The 21371-nt window shown below is 34.7% G+C and overlaps 1 protein-coding gene across 2 annotated transcripts; it reads left to right on the top strand.

The window, feature by feature from the left end:
* The first annotated feature begins 3997 nt into the window (after positions 1 to 3997).
* LOC109795853 (phosphatidylinositol 4-phosphate 5-kinase 9) lies at positions 3998 to 15960 on the top strand. 2 transcript variants are annotated; one of them, XM_029271023.2, is made up of 10 exons: positions 4022 to 4158; positions 4310 to 4391; positions 5044 to 6257; positions 7111 to 7278; positions 7890 to 8055; positions 8569 to 8679; positions 14015 to 14202; positions 14566 to 14723; positions 14820 to 14982; positions 15514 to 15960. In XM_029271023.2, the coding sequence occupies exons 3-10, from the start codon at positions 5104 to 5106 to the stop codon at positions 15788 to 15790; spliced, it is 2385 nt and encodes a 794-aa protein (XP_029126856.2). In that variant the 5' UTR covers positions 4022 to 4158; positions 4310 to 4391; positions 5044 to 5103; the 3' UTR covers positions 15791 to 15960. The 2 variants fall into 2 exon arrangements, with proteins under 2 accessions (XP_020211000.2, XP_029126856.2); XM_020355411.3 differs by lacking the exon at positions 4310 to 4391 and having other exon boundaries at positions 3998 to 4158.
* The last annotated feature ends 5411 nt before the right edge of the window (positions 15961 to 21371 follow it).

Genomic DNA, 21371 nt, shown 5'->3' with positions numbered 1-21371 from the left:
TCTTTTTTCTAGTTGGGGCCGGGTGGTCTTCTTTGGCCGAGGCGCAGGCTCGACCCCGCTACCTTGACCAGCTGGATTCACGGGCGCGGCGGGCGTAGGCCTATTCGCGGTATTCGACGCCAAGTGGTTTCGAAGCAAGTTGCGAATATCCAAATCATCATGACCCGCCATTATACCTGCACATCATTAGTCAAAATCAATGATAACACTTGAATTCAAACAAGTAGGAAAAATACCATACCAATTAATTCTTCGACTACGTCAGCCGAATCAAACAATCGGACAAGAGGACGGCATGGGAGAGGCCGAGGCAACTTGTCTAAAAATTCAAGACTTCGTCTCTCCTCCGGAGACAAGCGTGATTTGGAAACCGTGTCATATTTGCGCGGCTTCCGGGTCCAGTAGAAGGGAAACAGTGGATCCCCCTCAGTGTCAAAAAAATATTTCTTTCCTGGTTCCGGCCGAATCATCACCTTCATAAATCCCACTTTAAATTTTTTGTAGGAAGTGGTAAAAGGTTGTAGTAGACAGTCACTGTGGCGAATCAAAGACAGCCACTTGGCCTTCCTTGTCGGCCGAGAAGTGTAGAAACGTAAAAATAGATGTGGAGTGGGAGAAAGGCCGAGACCCAGACACAAATGCCTGAACCCTTGCATAGCGGCCCAGGTGTTCGGATGCAGTTGACTTGGCGCCACATTCAGAAGCCGAAGTATACCCATGAAGTAATCGTCAAACGGGAGAGATATCTTCAAATCCCGGAACATATAATCATAAACATAGAAAAAAGGGTACTTAGAAGTCCCCTGACCCAAATAAACAAAGTCTGGATTTGACACCCCGTCGCCTCGGCACGGTTGAAAGAAGATGGCAGAAGGTTCCTCATCTTCAGGAAAATCTAAAAACTTCACAGCTGATACAAAATCCACAAGAGATTTCTTACTCGTATACCGAGAGTATACACTGCCAACCTCACCATGCACCCATGAGTACCCCGGAGTTGATATGGACGGGAACGTTCTTGACGATTCTCCACCCCGGCTCGGCTGCTCATCAGAACCTACAGCCGATGCAGAACCACTCCCACTTTGAGAATGACCGGACCCAGAAGCCGACCCCACGGAGTTGTCCCCATTAGATGCCGAAGCCGAAGGCGTATCCTGGTTCGGCGTCGCCCTTAACCTAGATTCCCCTTCGTCCCCAGAAGAGTCAATGTTAACAACGTCTAAATTAGCCATTACGTACCTGATGGTTGAGCTTGACCTATCGTTGAGAACACTCGCAAACAGCTTCGGCTCAGAGCAACTAATAAACTTGCACGAAAAAACCCTCCTCTTTGCACCTATTTATAGGCGCCTCCAATAAGCACCTGAAACGACACCCCCTTGTGCATACCGTTGGATCATTTAAATCCAACGGTCCAAAGATATGAAACTCTTCGCATGCGTCACTAAAGCCCAACGGATACAACTTTTCGTGTTCCACACCTCCTAGCATGCGCCGTTAAACGCATAATGATGGCAACCCTTCACATCCCATCAGCAGTTGTAACCCCTCACGCGTAATTAATGTGTCAGTTATGCACCAGAGCAATCAATGCTTACCAGCTACGCCTCAGATAGGTACTTTAATCATAACCCTACACATTCCTGAGTCTTTCGTTGTACCCCATTCAGATCAATTAACCCTTTGCGTCGCTTCCCTCCTCAAGGCTGGGGGGCTTGTGTACCGGAAGGTCCCTATCGGTCACGTTGACCAACACGTGCCATTTCGTCAGACACCCATGCATAGCCACGTACAAGCATCATCATCAACATCGGCTCGGCATGAGGCCGAGAACCTACATCAGTCTGGTTAATGCAAATATGGACCATCATCATTCATCGAGTCGGCTCGGTCAGGTGCCGCGCCGACATATAACATACCGGAAGTATACAGGCTGCCGTGTACGGACTGGACGGTTCGGTCATTTGCCGCTCCGACTAGTATTGATTAGACGGCTCGGCCTCTTGCCGAAGGGTTAGGCGAGTCATAACAAGTAATCACAGTCAAGAAAGGTAAGTACATGATTAAAGCCTAAACGACCAATTAGTACCGTATTACCTAATTTGGTAAACATCTGATAGGGCCCATCACGCTCAGGCCCATGTCAGATGCTATAAATAGGTCTCACGTAACAAGGTATGTCACTGTTCATTTTTAACCTAGATACTCGTGCATATACTAACTTGAGCGTCGGAGTACCTTTTGCAGGTACCTCCCCCCACTTTTGAAGACATCGTTGGAGCTCTTATTCGGTCCCCTTTCACTAGGAAGAACAGGAGTGTGCCCTCAGACAGGTACATAAATTAATATTCTGAATATATAAATTTAATTATATTTATCGCATAACGTTTTTTATTTTCTAAAACTATTTATTTTTGAGCTAATCTTATTCAAAGTATGGTTAAATATTAAATATATATGCTTTTTCAGTGTATATTTACAGAATGACGTGTATATATATTTTTTATATGGTATCGTGTGTTATGTATGTTTTTAAAAGTTTGACATGGTAATTTCATATACATTTTATAGCCTTTACTAAGTCTGATTCAACTTATGGGTAACATTCAATCAATTTGTTTAAAATATAAAAAGGTGTTTCTAAAAAAAGTGTTTTTTTAATAAGTAATTATTTAAAAAAAAAATAGACAAGAGTTGCTTCTTTAGAAAGAGTAGAAAATTATTTTCTTAAAAGTGAAAACCTGTTTATTTTATATAAAAAAAATTCTTAGTAAAACGAATCGATAAATTATTTTTCACCTTTTCTTTTTCTCCCCAATAATGACCTCGAAAAAACCGGAATCGGGGCGTCGGGTATTTATCAGTATGATTTTTTAATTACTCTTAATACTAAAAATTTGCATTTTGTTAAAAAAAAAAGAAAAAATAGAGAAAAGAAACAAGACTCTATGAGATAGAGAAAAGAATCTGAATAATGTATTATCATTAAGCTATTTATAAAATAAAATAATACATAACAGAAATATAGATAATGATTGATAATGAATATTGACATTTACACTAATTGAACTATTAATTATTATTCATAACACGTTTGACTTTTTACTTGTGATAATTTATATATTTATTAAATCTTAACATATCATTATAATTGGTTTTCTTTATTAAAGTTTTTAATAATAAATATATAATTAAATATTAAAATAAAAATTTCTAACAAATAGTTATAAAATTATGCAAATAAAATAATTAAACGAGTTATATATTATTTACAACATTTTCTACAATATTACCTTTTCCCTTTATTTCTTTCCATCATATTAATCATCTTATTCATTTTTTTTGCCTCCATCTATGTCTCTCTTTGTTGTAATAAAACTTGTATAAAAATATTGTCGAAATACAATTTCTCTAGTCAAATAAAGAAAACCTAGTTTTATGATAATCAATAAAAAATAAATAAAGAAAGTCTAGTTATCTATCCATTGAAGTTCTCAAACTTATTTTATTGAATGAATCAACTAATCAACGTATATAATAAATTATTTATATAACTAATCAATACCAATAATCAAGTAATTCCTTGACTAATTGTTACAATTAATATCCATAAACATAACAAGTAATAAATTGAAATTAAATTATTCTTATTTTTAAATTTTTTTAATTATTGTACAGGTACGAAATTCATTATCAGAAATAATAATTAATCTTTATTAGAGATTATAAATACATGTAAGATGAGTATTTTCCTTCCAACATAATTTATTAATATTAAGATTAATATTCAAACACTAAACAACATAATCAATTCAATATCTTAATGTACTAATATTAAAAAAATATTTTATTTTAGCTGACCTATCTTTTTTTTTTTTTTTTGGATCAATTGACCTAACTTATTCTCATAATTTGAATAGCAATTAAATAAGTTATTAAAATTTGAACTCATTGAATTTTAAGAATTTTAAAAGAACCTTGAACGTCAAATACAAGGTCACATATATGATATAGTCATATACAAGGTAAGTTATATGATAATTTTCTTAACATTTTTTTTAGTAATAGTCTTCCATTTGAACGGAGTTCATCTCTTCCATTCTCCGGCAACCACACAACACTGTTTCATCACTGCTTATAACTCTCTGAACTCTGGTAAGTGGTAATCTCCTCTCACGCTTCCTTCCTTGTGTTAATGGATGTCAACGTCATATTCACTAATGTCGTATCTCATAATCTTTGTTATCTTCAGCTTCTAATCTCTTCTGTCACTTGCGTGTCTATGATATTTTACTCGTTATTTCAGTATTCAAGCCTACGGAACCTATCCTTATATGCGTGCATATCTAAATACTGGAATTCCAAGTATTCTTTAGCCATGTAATGATGTAAGGACTAAGGAGTTCCATTTTTTTTTAAAGAGTTTTGTGCTTATTAGTCTTCTTTGTTTCATAACTTTCTCCAAACACCTACTCTGTCTTGTATACTACATTGATTCATTAACTTTCTTTGATAAATGCCCTCATGATGAGGAATATATTGTTACTTTTTTTCTTTTTAATTTTTATACTTTTATAAACTTTTATGACAATATTGTTTAATTGCTTTCTCTTCTCAATTTTAATACCATGATCATACGTTGTGGTCTGCCCTTTTGCCCTTTTGGGCAATTTTTGTGGTCTGCAAAATTCAATGAAGAGCATAGTGTGTTTATTCACTGCGATTTAGAATTAAACATGTTACTTTATATACTGAATTAAACTCGTTAAATATTTGAAAAAAGAATTTTATCGTTTATAGTTTATAGCAATCCTATCGGCTCAATCAGGATTGTCTTTCGGACAGAAGCAAAAAAAATACTCAGAATATGATATTGAATTCTTGACAAATTTTTTTCTTCTCCTTCTTTTATAATAGCTAGAATATAACATATATTATCTATTCTTACCGAGTAATGACACATTTCTGTCCCAAGACAAAGAGTTTCAAGGGTGAATCTCTTGCTAAGAATTCATATATGCAAACCTTCTTGTCTTGTAGCTGTTGAGAATTTGGTGTCCATACAATTCTACAAGGAAATCTTCCTTGTGGTAATTATGCATGTCTGGCTCCGTGGCTATAGCTGATTATTCAAATGGAGGAGCACTTTCTTGTGCAGAGAGAACAAAATCTGTTGATGCCATTCCTGAATTAGACCATCTGTCTACATTGACAAACGGTGAAACTGATGGGTTTAGTGAAGGACAAGTCTTACTTTCCAATGGAGAGTTATATTCTGGGTCCCTTTATGGCAACGTTTCTGAGGGCCATGGGACATACGTGTGGTGTGATGGTTGTGTATACGAGGGTGAATGGAGGAGAGGGATGAGAAATGGGTATGGAAAAATAAGATGGCCTTCTGGAGCAGTGTATGAAGGTGAATTCTCTGGTGGATATATCCATGGTACGGGAACGTATATTCGTTCTGATAAATTGACTTATAAAGGTAGATGGCGGTTGAATCTTAAACATGGTTTGGGTTACCAAGTTTATCCTAATGGAGATACCTTTGAAGGGTCTTGGATGCAAGGAACACCAGAGGGGCCTGGCAAGTATACTTGGACCAATGGAAATGTGTATTTGGGGAATATGAAAGGTGGCACAATGTCAGGAAAAGGAACTCTCACTTGGATAAATGGGGACTCATATGAAGGAAACTGGTTAAATGGCGTGATGCATGGGTTTGGAGTGTATACTTGGAGTGATGGAGGATGCTATGTTGGGACTTGGACATTTGGTCTAAAAGATGGCAAAGGAACCTTTTATCCAAGGGGTAGTAATCTTCCATCAGTCCAAGAAATTTACCTCAATGCCTTGAGGAAAAGAGGGTTATTGCCGGATTTGAGAAAACAAAACCAGGTGAGAGATGTCAAGGTCTCAGAAAGAAATGTTTCATCTGATAGAAGAAATGTTTCTCTTGAAAGGCGTTGGAGTCTTGAGGTGTCTATTGAGAAAGTGATTGGATATGATTCGGCAGAATCTGTGCAAGAAAGTAGAGACAAAGAGGTTGATGCAACGATCCCAATTTTGGAACGGGAGTACATGCAAGGTGTATTGATGAGTGAGGTTGTGTTAAATAATATGTTTTCATCTATGTCTAGAAGGGCACGACGACTTCAAAAAAAGCTTGCCAAAGATATTAAAAGACCTGGGGAAGCAATCATTAAAGGTCACAGGAGTTATGATCTAATGCTCAATTTGCAGCTTGGAATAAGGTTAGCACACTCAAGTTGCTTTAGTTGTTATAATTTGTTACAATGCTGTACATTTTTTCTCTGCAAGTATCTACATGCTTTTATATTTATTCTATTGCACGTGACATATGCTAAAGTTTCAAGATGAATACATATTGAAAGGTGATAACCAAGTCATAAAACCACAATGTTTTGTTGATGGTTCTATTCATTAATCATATTAAAGGTCACGTTCCTTTTCCCTTACTGGAAATTTCTTTTGTTTTACCTACGGACCAACAGTAGAGAATAGAAATCTGGGGTGTGCGGCTCCAATAACGATATGAAAATCACAAGATGCTTCAGTTTCATTCAACAAATGTTTTTTGCTTGTATTGATAAGCTTTTATAGTGGAACTCAGAAAGCTTATCCTGTTTTCTTACCCCAATTTTGAGATTAGGGTGTCCTGAGGCCAAAACTATGAATTGAAGGCACAAAATCCATATAAATTGAAGTTAAATGCTATCCAAGAGTATCCTGATTTGCTTTTGCATGGATTTTCTTAATAATATGAACGTTATTTGTTAGACTCGAGAATTACGCACACAAACTAAGTAGTTTCATTTATATATATTCTGGACTAAACCAGAAAAATAAAATTACAACAGATAACAGACAGCAAAAGAAGAACACAGGACTAAGTCCCTTACTGACATGCCATATACATAAGATACACAGATAATTATCGAACAGTTACTAAACACATAACTGCACTATGGTTACTGAATGCATGCATAACTGCCGTGCTGTTCACATAACTATCCTATCATTCTTCAATATGGTTGCTTTTGCATGGATTTCCTTAATAATGTAAATGTTGTTCAATTTGGTTAGGTATACTGTGGGCAAGATAACACCTATACCAACCCGAGAAATTAGAGCATCAGATTTTGGTCCCAAAGCAAGCTTTTGGATGGATTTTCCTAAAGAAGGTTCTCAATTAACACCTACTCATCAATCAGAGGATTTTAAATGGAAAGATTATTGCCCCATGGTTTTCAGGTCAGTAGTTAACTCTCATTTTGGATGATTTGTTTCTTTCACTTGGATCTTGTAGGCTTGTATCATTCTAATTGACTAGGTGTGCGTGTGAATATGTCATTTATGCAAGATCTTAAGTTCAAGTCTTGCATATGAAAAAAACTTCACTAATAGAGATAGCCTTATTAACTCTATCATATAGTTTATGTTACTTACTTGAACATAATTGTCTCCTTCGGAAGATACCTGTGCTTCTTGACAAAAAGAAAAAAAAAAATGATTCCAGTATTTTTTAAGTAGCTATTGCTCTGGAAATTAAGTAGTGTTATTGTTTTATTGTATGTCTGGACAATTATATGTATCTAAACATTGATTGCCATAGTACCTGCTTCAATAATCACTGACCATGATGCATTCTTATTCTTCACAAATATGAAGGAAAAGAACATGGAAAGGAAACTCAAAATTACTTGCAATAGTGGGTTTACCTTTCATGTTTCACAATAGTTTAGGTATATATGATCATGAACAACCTCACAACTGTTACAGCTCATCTTTCTCTTCTGTTTCTTCCTTTCACTTATCACTTTTCATAAGTTTGTTAGATATAACCTTCAAAAGACCTGTTTCAGAAATTTGAGAGAGTTGTTCAAGATTGATGCCGCTGACTACATGATGTCCATTTGTGGAAATGATACTTTGAGAGAACTGTCTTCTCCGGGGAAAAGTGGTTGTGTCTTCTTCCTGTCTCAGGATGATCGTTTCATGATCAAGACGCTGCGAAAATCTGAAGTCAAGGTGCGTTGAAATAAAAGTTTCAGTTAGTATTAGAACCGATAGAAGGTCGAAGGTTGCATTTAGCATTTTAGTAACATTTTCAAATGTTTCAGGAGGTCAATCTCTCATATTCTGACTGAACTCCATTGTGTACATCTAGTGCACTCATTGCAAATTGAAGCTAACTAACAAATTATTTGTAGAATTTCAGGATGTGATTTCACATAAATAAAGGAAAGAGTGAATTTATGTTAATTAAGTTCTCTCGGCTTAAAGATTTCCCCAGAAACAAGGAGTCCGAAATAATTGTGTCAGAGTTCGGATTTTGCAATAGAGCTTTTGTTAGTTGTTGAATAACATTTTTCAGAGGCAACTTTTAAAAGAAAAAGTTTTTAGATAATACTACGGAAGGAAATTGAGCTATTAGGCATTAATTATCTAATACTTACTGAAATAATGTGGTACAAATGTCTAATAATGATATCTTAGTATTCACCTGTTACTTTCAATTTGCTTTTCCATATTAACATGCAGGTTCTTCTAAGAATGCTTCCAGACTATCATCATCATGTGAAGTCATATGAAAATACACTTATCACAAAATTTTTTGGCCTGCACCGGATTGAACCTTCAAGTGGTCAAAAGGTAATGTATATATTGTCTGGCAGCATTTTTCAGAGCTTGAGTCATTTTGTGGCATGACATTTTCTTTAATACTTGCAATCAGAAATATTGAGTATGAAAATTATCATTAAGCAAATTTAAGGTATCTAATTATTGGAGTATATCTTTACTCGTATTAGATATCTATTAAATATGTTATTGTATAGGGCTATCTTTTCAGAGGTTATGCTAGGTTTCTCTGTTTTTTATCTTTTACCTGCTCAACAGGTTCTGTTTTTCTGATTCTGTCTTTTACCTGTTCAACAGGTCATTGCTTCAATAGCTCTCTTCAAGCTATTGAAACATATAAATAGGATTGCTGTATTGTGTTTTATCACCTGTGAAATATAATTCAAACATTTCTATTATTTCTGCTCTCTCTCTCTGTTTTCTCTCTGATCTCTTTCTTCCTGTTTTCAAGACTAATATAATTCTAATATGGTATCATGAGCTCTTGATCCTCATCCCTCTCCCAAAGATCCCTATCTCCTTCAAACTCTCTGCTGACTACACTACCTGTCTCCCTTCATGGCTGAAGAACAACCATCGACCTCTGCAACATTCCCGCCCCACTTCCATACTGCACCAGAAAAACCCTCCTCAACCCCTTCCCTCACCTTCTCTCACACTATCTCTGAAAAGTTGGACACCAAGAACTACCTTCTTTGGTGTCAACAAGTTGAACCAGTCATCAAAGGTCACCGCCTCCACCACTTCTTGGTCAATCCCCAAATCCCTCCCAAATTTCTTTCAATTTCTGACAGAGATGCTGATCGTATCTCCGAGGCATATCTTGCGTGGGAACAGCAAGATCAATTACTTCTCTCTTGGCTCCAATCATCCATGTCCAAAGAAATGCTCACACGAATCATTGGATGTAAATCTTCCTTCCAACTCTGGGACAAGATTCATGCCTACTTTCATGCACACACCAATGCTAAAGCTCGTCAATTACGTGGTGATCTTCGCAGCACAACTCTTGACAACCGTTCCATCTCTGACTATCTTCTTCGTATCCAAACCCTTGTTGATGCCCTCACAGCTATTGGCAACCCTGTTTCTTCCAAAGAACATCTTGATATTGTTCTTGAAGGACTTCCTGAAGAATATGAATCCACTGTTTCCCTCATCAGCAGCCGTTTTGATGAATTGACCATAGAAGAAGTTGAAACCCTTCTTCTTGCCCATGAATCCCGTCTTGAAAAATTCAAGAAAAAGAACCTTCTCACTGTCAACATCCTTGAAAACCCCTCGAATTCTAATCCTTCCCCATTACCACCGCAAGCCAATCTCACCCACCAAGACACTCAGCTTCCCTCTTCCTCTCGCGGTGGCAGATCTGGTGCGCGATTTGGTCGTGGTGGTCGACCCAACAACCGCTTTGGTCGTGGGCGTGGCAGGTTTGCTGGCTTTCAGTGCCAAGTCTGCCATCGATACGGCCACATTGCATCCTCTTGCTACTACAGGTTTGACAGCAACTTTGTCCCAACATTACCATTTGATAATACCTTCTCCGCTGCTGACTCCACTCCCAACCCTGCACCTGGGTTCAATCCCTCTTTCCTCTCCTCACAACACATGCGCCCCACTAGTTCTCTTAACGGTCTCTTAGGTCCCCGCCCACTCAACTCCAACTCTTCTCAGGTATATCTAGTCTCTAATGGTGCCCACCAAGCTCAGGCCTCGCCCATGGCAATGACTGCACTTTCCCCTAGTTCCCATTTGTGGTACCCTGACTCTGGAGCATCTAATCATGTCACCAACATGTCCCACAATATTCAACAACTTACTCCCTTTGAAGGTCCCGATCAGATTATCATTGGCAATGGCCAGGGTCTTCCCATAAACTCTTCAGGTTTCACTGCGTTTCCTTCTCCTTTAAAACCTCACATCTCTCTTACTCTCAATAATCTTCTTTATGTTCCTAATATCACTAAAAATCTCATCAGTGTAAGCCAATTCTGCAAAGATAATTCTGTTTTCTTCGAATTTCACTCAACCTGTTGTTTGGTCAAATCACAGGACACTAAAGACACTCTCCTCATGGGAGTTGTTGGCCCTGATGGCCTGTACCAGTTTCCCTCCCTGCTTCAGCCAAGACAACAACCAGCAATCCCACTCTCTGCTAATACTGCTTCTTGTAATTTTGTTCCCTATGCCACTTGGCATTCTCGACTGGGACATCCTCATAATGATGTAATAAAATCTGTGTTCAGACTTTGTAATTTTCCCATCATCAATAAAACAGCTTCTGATTTTTGTACTCCTTGTTGTCTTGGCAAATCGCACAAATTACCTTCAAACTCTTCCAAAACTGTTTACCATACACCGTTTGAATTAATATATAGTGACCTATGGGGTCCTGCACCTATTACATCGGATAATGGTTATCAATATTATGTTACCTTTGTTGATGCACACACTCGATTCACTTGGATATTTCTTCTCAAACGTAAAGCTCACACGCTAGATGTTTTCAAACAATTTCATGCTATGATTCAAAATCAATTTCAACTACCCATTAAAGCCATTCAAACTGATTGGGGAGGAGAATTTCGTTCATTCACCTCCTACTTAGCTCAAAATGGCATTCAACATCGACTCATTTGCCCCCACACTCATCACCAAAATGGTGTTGTGGAGCGCAAGCACCGTCACATTGTTGAACTTGGTCTCACAATGTTGGCTCAAGCTCATCTTCCTATGCAGTTTTGGGACCATGCATTCCTGACCAGCGTCTACCTCATTAATAGACTACCATCATCCTCAATTCAGAATGATGTTCCTTTCCGAAAACTATTCCATCAATTACCTGACTATAATTTTCTCCGGGTTTTTGGCTGCTCTTGCTTTCCTCACCTTCGACCCTACAACAAGAATAAACTTCAATTTCGTTCCCAAGAGTGTGTGTTCTTGGGGTACTCGACTTCTCATAAAGGCTACAAATGCCTAGCCTCAACTGGTAGAATTTTCATCTCCAAAGATGTCATTTTCAGTGAAACCCGTTTTCCTTATCCAAGTTTATTTCCTGATCCTGCCACCAACCCACTCACTCCCTCAATTCCTGTTCCTCTTGTCATAACCAATCCTCAGCCTCCTATGCAAACTGCTTCTTCTACAACTCACGACTCCACTCTCCAATCCATCCCTACCACCGTCTCATCTGTTTTGGCTTCTCCTATTCTCCCCACCTCTTCAACCTCATTATCCACTCATGACCCTGCTCCAATCACTAACATTCACCCCATGACTACTCGGGCCAAAGCTGGTATTGTAAAACCCCGCCTTCAACCCACTCTCTTACTCACCCACACTGAACCCAAAACTACCAAACAAGCCTTGGCCAGTGATATCTGGCTTGCTGCTATGAAGCAGGAATATAATGCCCTGCTAAACAATGGTACTTGGACTCTCATGTCTCTTCCTCCAAATAAAACTGCCATTGGCTGTAAGTGGGTGTTTCGCATTAAAGAAAATTCAAATGGTACTGTCAATAAGTATAAGGCACGCCTTGTTGCAAAAGGCTTTCATCAACAATTTGGGTTTGACTACAATGAAACCTTCTCCCCAGTTGTCAAACCTGTCACCATCCGCCTCATTCTCACCCTAGCCCTAACCCATCACTGGTCAATTCAACAATTGGATGTCAACAACGCCTTCCTAAATGGCAATCTTGAAGAAGAAGTCTATATGTCCCAACCTCCAGGCTTTGAGTCTTCGGACAAGACTTTGGTCTGCAAACTCCACAAGGCAATCTATGGTCTAAAACAGGCACCCCGTGCCTGGTTTGATAAGCTTAAGGCTACTCTGTTTCATCTTAATTTTCAGAACAGCAAGTGTGATCCTTCTCTATTTGTCTACTCGCATGACAATAATGTCATCTACATCCTTGTCTATGTAGATGACATTATTATCACCGGAAATAACTCTTCCACCCTTCAGACCATTATTGCTCAACTCAACTCTGCCTTTTCCCTCAAAGATCTTGGTCGCCTCGATTTTTTTCTTGGCATTGAAGTCAAGCCTAACACCGATGGCTCACTCACCTTAACTCAAAGCAAGTACATTCGTGACCTCCTCAATCGCACCAACATGGAAACCTCAAATCCTATCTCTTCACCCATGGTCAGTGGGTGTAAACTCTCTAAAACAGGTTCCGAGAAATTCCTTGATGTGACCTTATACAGATCTGTCGTTGGTGCTTTGCAATATGCCACTATCACTCGCCCTGAAATTAGCTTCTCTGTAAATAAAGTCTGTCAATTCATGTCTAACCCCCTTGAACAACACTGGTCAGCTGTCAAACGCATTCTTAGATACCTAAAAGGCACTATGTCCCTGGGGTTACATCTGCAACCAGCTCCTTCTAACTCTCCTTTGTCCATCCGTGCATACTGTGATGCTGATTGGGCCACTGACCCTGATGACCGTCGATCCACCTCTGGTGCCTCTATATTTGTTGGACCCAATCTCATTTCTTGGTGGTCTAAGAAGCAAACCGTTGTTGCTCGCTCCAGTGCTGAAGCTGAATACAGAAGTCTTGCTCTTGCCACTGCTGAAGTCTTATGGATTCAAACTTTACTTTCTGAACTTCATGTCTCTCATCACACTCCTGTTGTTTATTGTGACAACATGAGCACAGTTGCTCTGGCTCACAATCCTGTTCTTCATGCTCGGACCAAGCATATGGAGCTGGATCTTTTCTTTGTTCGTGAAAAAGTTGCTGCTAAGTCTCTTCATGTTGTTCATGTCCCAGCCATTGATCAATATGCGGACATCCTTACTAAGGCTCTATCTCCCTCTCGGTTTTGTGAGCTTCGTTCCAAGCTCAAGTTGGTTGACTCCTCGCCTCAACCCACTTGATCTTGCGGGGGGATATTGGAGTATATCTTTACTCGTATTAGATATCTATTAAATATGTTATTGTATAGGGCTATCTTTTCAGAGGTTATGCTAGGTTTCTCTGTTTTTTATCTTTTACCTGCTCAACAGGTTCTGTTTTTCTGATTCTGTCTTTTACCTGTTCAACAGGTCATTGCTTCAATAGCTCTCTTCAAGCTATTGAAACATATAAATAGGATTGCTGTATTGTGTTTTATCACCTGTGAAATATAATTCAAACATTTCTATTATTTCTGCTCTCTCTCTCTGTTTTCTCTCTGATCTCTTTCTTCCTGTTTTCAAGACTAATATAATTCTAATACTAATATTTAAGTATATCACAACTTGCATCTTTAATTTCATGCAGAAAAGACAAACAATATACATTTCCTCAAATAGGAGGCTGATATATTTGGATATAATTTTCTTCTTGCAGTTTTGCTTTGTTGTAATGGGAAATATGTTCTGCACGGAATTAAGGATCCATCGGAGATTTGATTTAAAAGGTTCGTCCCTTGGACGATCATCAGACAAGATAGAAATCGACGAGAATACCACACTCAAAGATTTGGATCTGAACTACTGCTTCTACTTGGAACCGTCTTGGCGGGAGTCTTTATTAAAGTATGTGGTAGAACAAATGAATCATCTTTTGCATTTGGGTTTCTTACATATGGTGAAAGTAATCCTCATGCACATATTTTTTTGGTTCATGCATATATGCTTCTTTCTAGACAATCATGTTCAAGACACCGATGGCACTAAATGTGAACATTTCGCTCATGAGATATTTAAACTTTAAGCCGTCACATTATAGAAAACAAGTCTCTTGTGTTAGACTCAAGCCTAGTTCATAATCCTGTATGCATCGAATATTAGTGTTAATTGGCATGATACATCTCAAGATTGCAGGCTGCTAAAATATAAGTAATATTTTCTACTGACAGCAAAATCTGAATATTTCCTCCTACTCATGCTTTTATGTAGGCAGATCGAAATAGACAGCAAATTTTTGGAAGCACAGCACATAATGGATTACAGCCTTCTTCTAGGTGTTCACTATCGAGCTCCCCAGCATCTGCGTCCTCTCATATCATACAGCCAAAGAAGAAGTGTGGATGGATTAGCAATGCTTGCAGAGGAAGGTGAATCTGTTGTTTCCTTTATTGACTTGCATTCTTGCTTTTTCTAGTGAAATTTATAAGCATGAACTGATCGATTAGAAACTTTGCGTTTGATAGACCCACTGGAGGATGAAGTATCCTATCCACAAGGCCTTGTTCTAGTTCCCCGAGGAGCAGATGATAACAGTGTTGTTGTTGGTTCACACATGAGAGGCAGCAGGTTGCGAGCTTCATCTGCTGGTGATGAGGAGGTGGATCTACTTCTACCTGGTACAGCAAGGTATGGCTTCTTGATGATTTTGGCTTTGGTCATTTCACCTTTTGAATGCTTAGGCACGCCAAGTCTTCATGGTCACAATGTTTACATTACATGTACTTAAAATTTTTAATTTATATAAAAAAAATTAATAACACTTAAGTACATGTTACATGTTACATGTTACGTAAAAATTAATGAAGAGCATCACGGTTTCAGACTATCTAATAATTTCTCAAAATCTCTAAGAGTCCTGATCATAGCATATGAGGGTTAAATCAATGGGATGTGCTTAATAAACTGCTTAAGTGTGAGATCATAAATTGGCTATTCATTTTCTTCAAATGGTCACATGTGTTACTGATATAAAGTATACTACCAGATTATTGCTACATGCTACATTGGAGCTATTCATATGAAAATCTCTAATAATTCTAGACATTTCATTCATGTTGTTAATGATTAAAATTGTTCCTTAATTTACACCACAATTGTGTTATCGCCACAATATTGATATTTTTTTTTCCTTTTCTTTCTTTCCAAATTGTTAAGCAGACTCCAAATCCAGCTAGGTGTGAACATGCCATCAAGGGCAGAACGGATTTCAGGAAAACGAGAAAAGCAGATGTTCCATGAGGTGTACGATGTGGTACTGTACCTGGGTATCATTGACATTTTGCAGGATTACAACATGACTAAGAAGATTGAACATGCTTATAAATCTCTTCAGTTTGATTCATTGTCTATCTCAGCTGTGGACCCTACGTTCTACTCTCGTCGCTTCCTGGAATTTATTCAGAAAGTGTTTCCGCCAAATACAATGTCAGGTTAATTAAGATCTTACCGGTAAGTTTATTTAGAATGTGTGAATATTGCACATTTTATGCTTCGGAATTTTTATAGTAGTTGGCCACGTGTGGTAATTGGAAGTGAATAATGAGGTAAATAGATTTATCTCATGTAAAGTAAGTAAATATATAACATAAGAAATTTTTATCTTTATTACTGGCTTAAATAAAAATATATTTAATAATCTTAATAACGGTGGGTATAATCTTAATTCTTTTTTATCTTATATACTTGTTCACTTTAAAGAAAACAAATTCAAGTAAATTATCTAATATATATTTTGTAAATGTGTATATCATTTGATAGACTTGATTTAATTCCCCCGTTAACAAGAATATGATTTGATTTAATTAGGTTGATCAATTGAGGCAAACAGCTAGGTATAATTGTGACTACACCTATATTAGCTAGAGAGGTACCCCACAACTTAACAATTGTTCTTCTTCAGATTTATATCCTCCCTCATCTATCATAGTAGAATATGGTCTCATCACTATCTTGAGGGCATCAATGTGCTTCTTGTTGAACTACATTTACAGCTTTTTGCCAACATTTCCGACTACTTGGGGTTAATTTGGACGCCTCCATTAATTGCTCTTGATATCATTACCTATTGAACAATAACTTAGGGGTTAAGTGAAATGCATGCTAATTAAACCAGTATTTCCTATTGCACTAATGGTCTCTTACCAATATGAATTTGTCCAACTACTATTAATTTGGCTGGGCAACTTATACGGTTGTCCAACAACATTATTGGGTTTTGATTGAACTGGAATATTTCAAAATCCACCGCCTAACTCAAAGTTCCTTTACAACATTATTTGATCCTTGTAACTAAATTTAATGTAACACGTGTTTTTTAAGGTATAAATATGAAATATTTGGTTTTCATCTTTGTATTTATTAAAAAAATACTTGTTCAAAGTCTTGAGTTTTTGAATTGGTGATTATACCCGTAATTTTTTTTTAATAAGTGTTAGGAGTGAATAAATATATTCTCAAGAATAAGTATATGTTTTGAAGATAAAATACAAGTATATATATATATATATATATATATATATATATATATATATATATATATAAAGAAAATGTTATCATTAGTTAAAGAAATATTAAAATGTATTCAAGATTTTTTATTATATCATAACGATTAGACGTTATTATTTAATAAGTTTAAATAACAAAATAATAATTTTCAAGATGTTGAGGTCTATTTAATTTAAGTATAGTTTCTTTTCGATAAATTAACTAGTATTTAGATGATGACTAAGATTTATTTTTTTTAGTCTAAGGTGAAAGCTATTAAAACATTTTCAGTGAAAGATTCAAGATTTATCTAGTTCAATTTTACAATATTTGATACAAAATTTAAGTAATTCTTGATAATAATGCATCAATTGGACCATTAAATAAAATATATTTTATATAGAATTATTGAGCTAGGCTCTATAAATCACCTTCTTAATGATGCTACATGTGACATTGATGATATGATACTTTTTAGTGAAATAACATTATACTAACATGATCATAATGATGTCATCTTTTTATTGACAAGTCACATTATGATATTAACAATAATAATATTTTGTTACAAAGTTTGGTTGATGGTAAGACTAAAAATAAAAGATTTGAAACTAATAAAAATGAAAAATGACTTGCATAAATGAAAAAATATAACCTAAGGTAATTTTAATTACATAAATAAATAGAGGAGTGATTACATCTTACTCCTCTCGATTGAGTGGGAAAAAATGTGAATAAGTTGTGGAATGAGATGGAATAGGTTTTATTATAATATTAGGTCCCATTTGATTTCATTTTTTTAAAAATCTAAATAATGAAACATATTCTCTCTCTTTCATTTTTTTCCCTTTTATTAATGTAGACCGACGTAAAGCTTGTATAAAAAAAATCTGGACATAACCTTAAAATCTCGGGACAAATAGATGAGTAATCACTCAATAATTTCATCCTTAAAAAACCTTAATATTTTTATTTTGTAACTTCCGATATGCTTATTATTTTTCTATTGTTTATAATAAGTGTACAAAATGAGATAATTTTTTAAAAAAGAATTATTAAAATTATTTTAAACTTTTTAAATAATAATAAAATAAAGAAACATACGTAAAAGTGTGTTTTTGGCCATGCGAATGGCGATCTCTTAGGCAAATAATTGGCCTTGTAATTGTTTAGTGTTGCATTAATAGCTGCCAGATCAATGATCCAGTATATAAATCACATGATGATTTCATGCTCTTATCTTCATTTTGATAAATATATAATGAAAATAATCTCATTTAGGTTGGACCCCATAATTGCGTACCAATATTGGGCAACATATACAGATATACCCATCACCGTCAAAATAAACACGCCCATTAAAACATCGCACATCGCTTAATAAATAAATAAATAAATAATTTTTTTGGTTTAAACACATCTCTGCACGTTAATTTATTTTAATAACGCATCCGTGTGAATGAGATAAACTTATTAAATCTACATAATAATAATAATAATAATATATTTAATTTTATGGACGATAATGTACCATTGATTTGAGAGGAAAAAAAAAAGTCCATTCAAAAAGTTTCTTTCTCTATTTGTCGAAGTGTTCATGAAACAAGTGAAAAAAAGTCTTATATTATTGTCTTTCTTTTGTGGTGGAACACGGTAGATTGAGGTTCTTATGCAAGAAAGTGTTATAGAGAAATTAACAATTGAAGCTTTAAAAAACATATTTAAAAAACAAATATAAAATTTTTTAAAAAAATTATTTTAAATTATAGAAACTAAAAAATTCAAGTAAAATTACAAATATTTTAACAATTAATTTTTTTAAGTGTACATGTCCATTTGCATTGTCGAGTGTTTCCTGGTTGTATCAAACAATGTATGTTATCCACGAGCTTCCATAATTGTATTTTTTTTTTATTTATAGACATAATTTACCCAATATTTATTATTAACACTTTTACATATAACTTCATTAATTTAACTGTATGCATCATAAGTGTTTTTTTTTTTTTGTTTTTTTACATTTTCAAATGTCAACTAATTAAAATTCATGTAAGTATAACTTTTAGGGTGTGTTTGGGAAGGATAGTTTTCTCACTTTTCAGTTGTTTTGATAGAAATTTTAAAAAAGTTATTTGTTAAAAAATGATTGTTTTGGGAAAATGCTGAAATTTATAAACAATTTATTTTTGAAAAAAATATGTTTTTTCCCTCCTTTTAAACTAATTTACTATTTTTTTTGTCGCATCCAAACAAAATTAAAGATTTCAAAATCCATTTTTTTTAGCAAACCTTGTCTAAACAAAAATTTATTATGATTATAACAATAATCAATTATACACGTAATTAATTATTTAAATAATTTAATTTTCACAACTCTTTCAAACATACCCTTAAAAATAATCATTACAAAAATCAACAAATTTACCAAATATATACTATATCTGTTTCTAATTATAATTAAAAATAATATAAGACAGATTATATCAAGATCAAGGAAAGTGATTAAAATAATAATTATTAACTAAATTCATCATAAATTTAAATTTTATTCTAAAAATACTCTTTATTTTAAGTGATTGTTATATTTAATATTAGTTATAAATAAATAAATAAATAATAGAATTAAGAATAAATTAAAGGTATAAAGAAATTCATCTTTAAATAACTTTAAAAATAAAAAATTTATGCTTATAATTATGACATTCGATATGTTGTTTTTAATTAGGATCAGAGCCGGTAACAATTATAATTAGATATATCATAAAAAAGAAAAAAATTACCTTGTAAATTTATATGCAAATCAAAAAGTTGTGTATATGAATTATAAACATATTTATTTCTTAAAAAATCCGTATAATGTTTTTAAAATAAGAAACAAAGTCTCTTAATAATCCATTGATTTTAAAGCCTATCTTGGTACTCCCAAAATGTAATCTGAGTTAAAACACTTGTCCATGAAAATAGGTGGTGAGGATAGAAAGTGTCTTCTGAGAGTTTAAAATATGCAATGAAAGGAATGGACCTCTTACCCAATGTCAACAATGCAAGTTTCGCCATGGGCCATTGGAATTGTTGGTGCCACTCCGTTTTGATAGCGACACTCCACCCATGTCACCATGGGGAATAAAAAATGCACACCTGAACAACACCCAAATCTCAATTCCCTACCTAAACTAAACTTATCACAATCTATGCCCTTCTACCATCCCCTCTTTCTATTCTCATTTTTATTAACACTCAATTATATCACTCTTAATTTTCTTTTTGGCCACTTCAAGACATCTTTAACCGATAATTAAATTCTTTTAAGTACACATAAAATTGTTGGTATGAGTCATTCAACACTTGTAACTTTTAATCAAAGGATAAAAGAAATGGTTAAATTCGATTTATTTAATTTGTGGGTGCTAACTCAACTCTTGGCCCAACTTGATTGTAATTCGTTTGCATTTGATCATTAGATTAAATATTTTAAATATAAAATAATAAAAAAATAAAAAAAAAACATAAAAAGAAAATTAATAATGATAAAAATTTAAAGAATTTTTTTTGTCTAAAAAATAGATGTAAAAATAATTAATTGAATAAATAAAATCAAAGATTTGGGGATTATTAAACTTTAGGTATTTTTAATATATAGTATAGTGGGGAAGTGTAAATTTTCCAAACCTAATATTCAGCTTGATTACTTCGATATTTTAAAGCTAATCTAACGTGTTAATCTCAATTTAATTCGAATTTTCTAGTTCAGGTGAGGTCAAGTTATTCACGAAATAAAAAATAAAAGATGGCAAAGATTTATGATTGTTCCCTCCCTACTAGTCACATGTTATAACATGTTTGTGCTCACGCATAATTATGAGTGTAAGAAATCCAAAATCACATTACATTAAAAGCAACAACAATTTGTTAGTTGGTGCAAAAACACACACTATTACACCTAGATAAGTGTATGTGAATCTAAATTATATATATAAATATATGGGGTTAGCAGATTTGACAGATGGGACGAGCGTGCCCATTTTAAAAAGGAGAAAGAAAGAAGATAATGGTAGATGGCGGAATGCTAGGGCCAATGGATATGCTTATTTTCTTTGAATTTATTAAGCATTGGTGTCTATTGAAATAAGTTATTGTCACGCACTCATGAAATAAAAGGTGTTTACATAAGAATCCCAAGTTATTGTTGAGTATAAGAGAAATAATGTTAGTTGTTTGGTATGAATGAAATGGTGAGGTGAGGGTGAAAAATAAAAAGTGATGATCCAACTCATTTGTATTTGACTTGCTTATATTCATCGTAATCAATTATGAAATTACATAATTGATTGTGGGTTAACAAAAAGCATTTAATTGATTATGACTTAAGTTTAATCGATCATATATATATAATATGTTTATTTCTCATAAGTTGAGCTTCATTAAAGTAGAGTTATAATAGTAAATTTATTTTAATTTTAATTTCTTTCTTCTCATTCCATCTAAACCAAACAATTTTTAATATTATTTTCTTCTTCTATTTCTCTTAAATC

Source organism: Cajanus cajan, chromosome 6 (genome assembly GCF_000230855.2).
Source record: "Cajanus cajan strain Asha chromosome 6, NIPB_CcT2T_4, whole genome shotgun sequence".
In the NCBI taxonomy this organism is placed as follows: Eukaryota; Viridiplantae; Streptophyta; class Magnoliopsida; order Fabales; family Fabaceae; genus Cajanus; species Cajanus cajan.
Note: the sequence above shows the minus strand (reverse complement) of the source record. Positions and strands in the feature narration are given on the sequence as shown.

Bases quoted from the DNA above. Each gene is read 5' to 3' on its own strand.
- LOC109795853 (XM_020355411.3), top strand. From the start codon at position 5,104: ATGTCTGGCTCCGTGGCTATAGCTGATTATTCAAATGGAGGAGCACTT. The intron at 6,258-7,110 runs GTTAGCACACTC...CAATTTGGTTAG, and splicing joins AATTTGCAGCTTGGAATAAG to GTATACTGTGGGCAAGATAA. The intron at 8,056-8,568 runs GTGCGTTGAAAT...ATTAACATGCAG, and splicing joins TGCGAAAATCTGAAGTCAAG to GTTCTTCTAAGAATGCTTCC.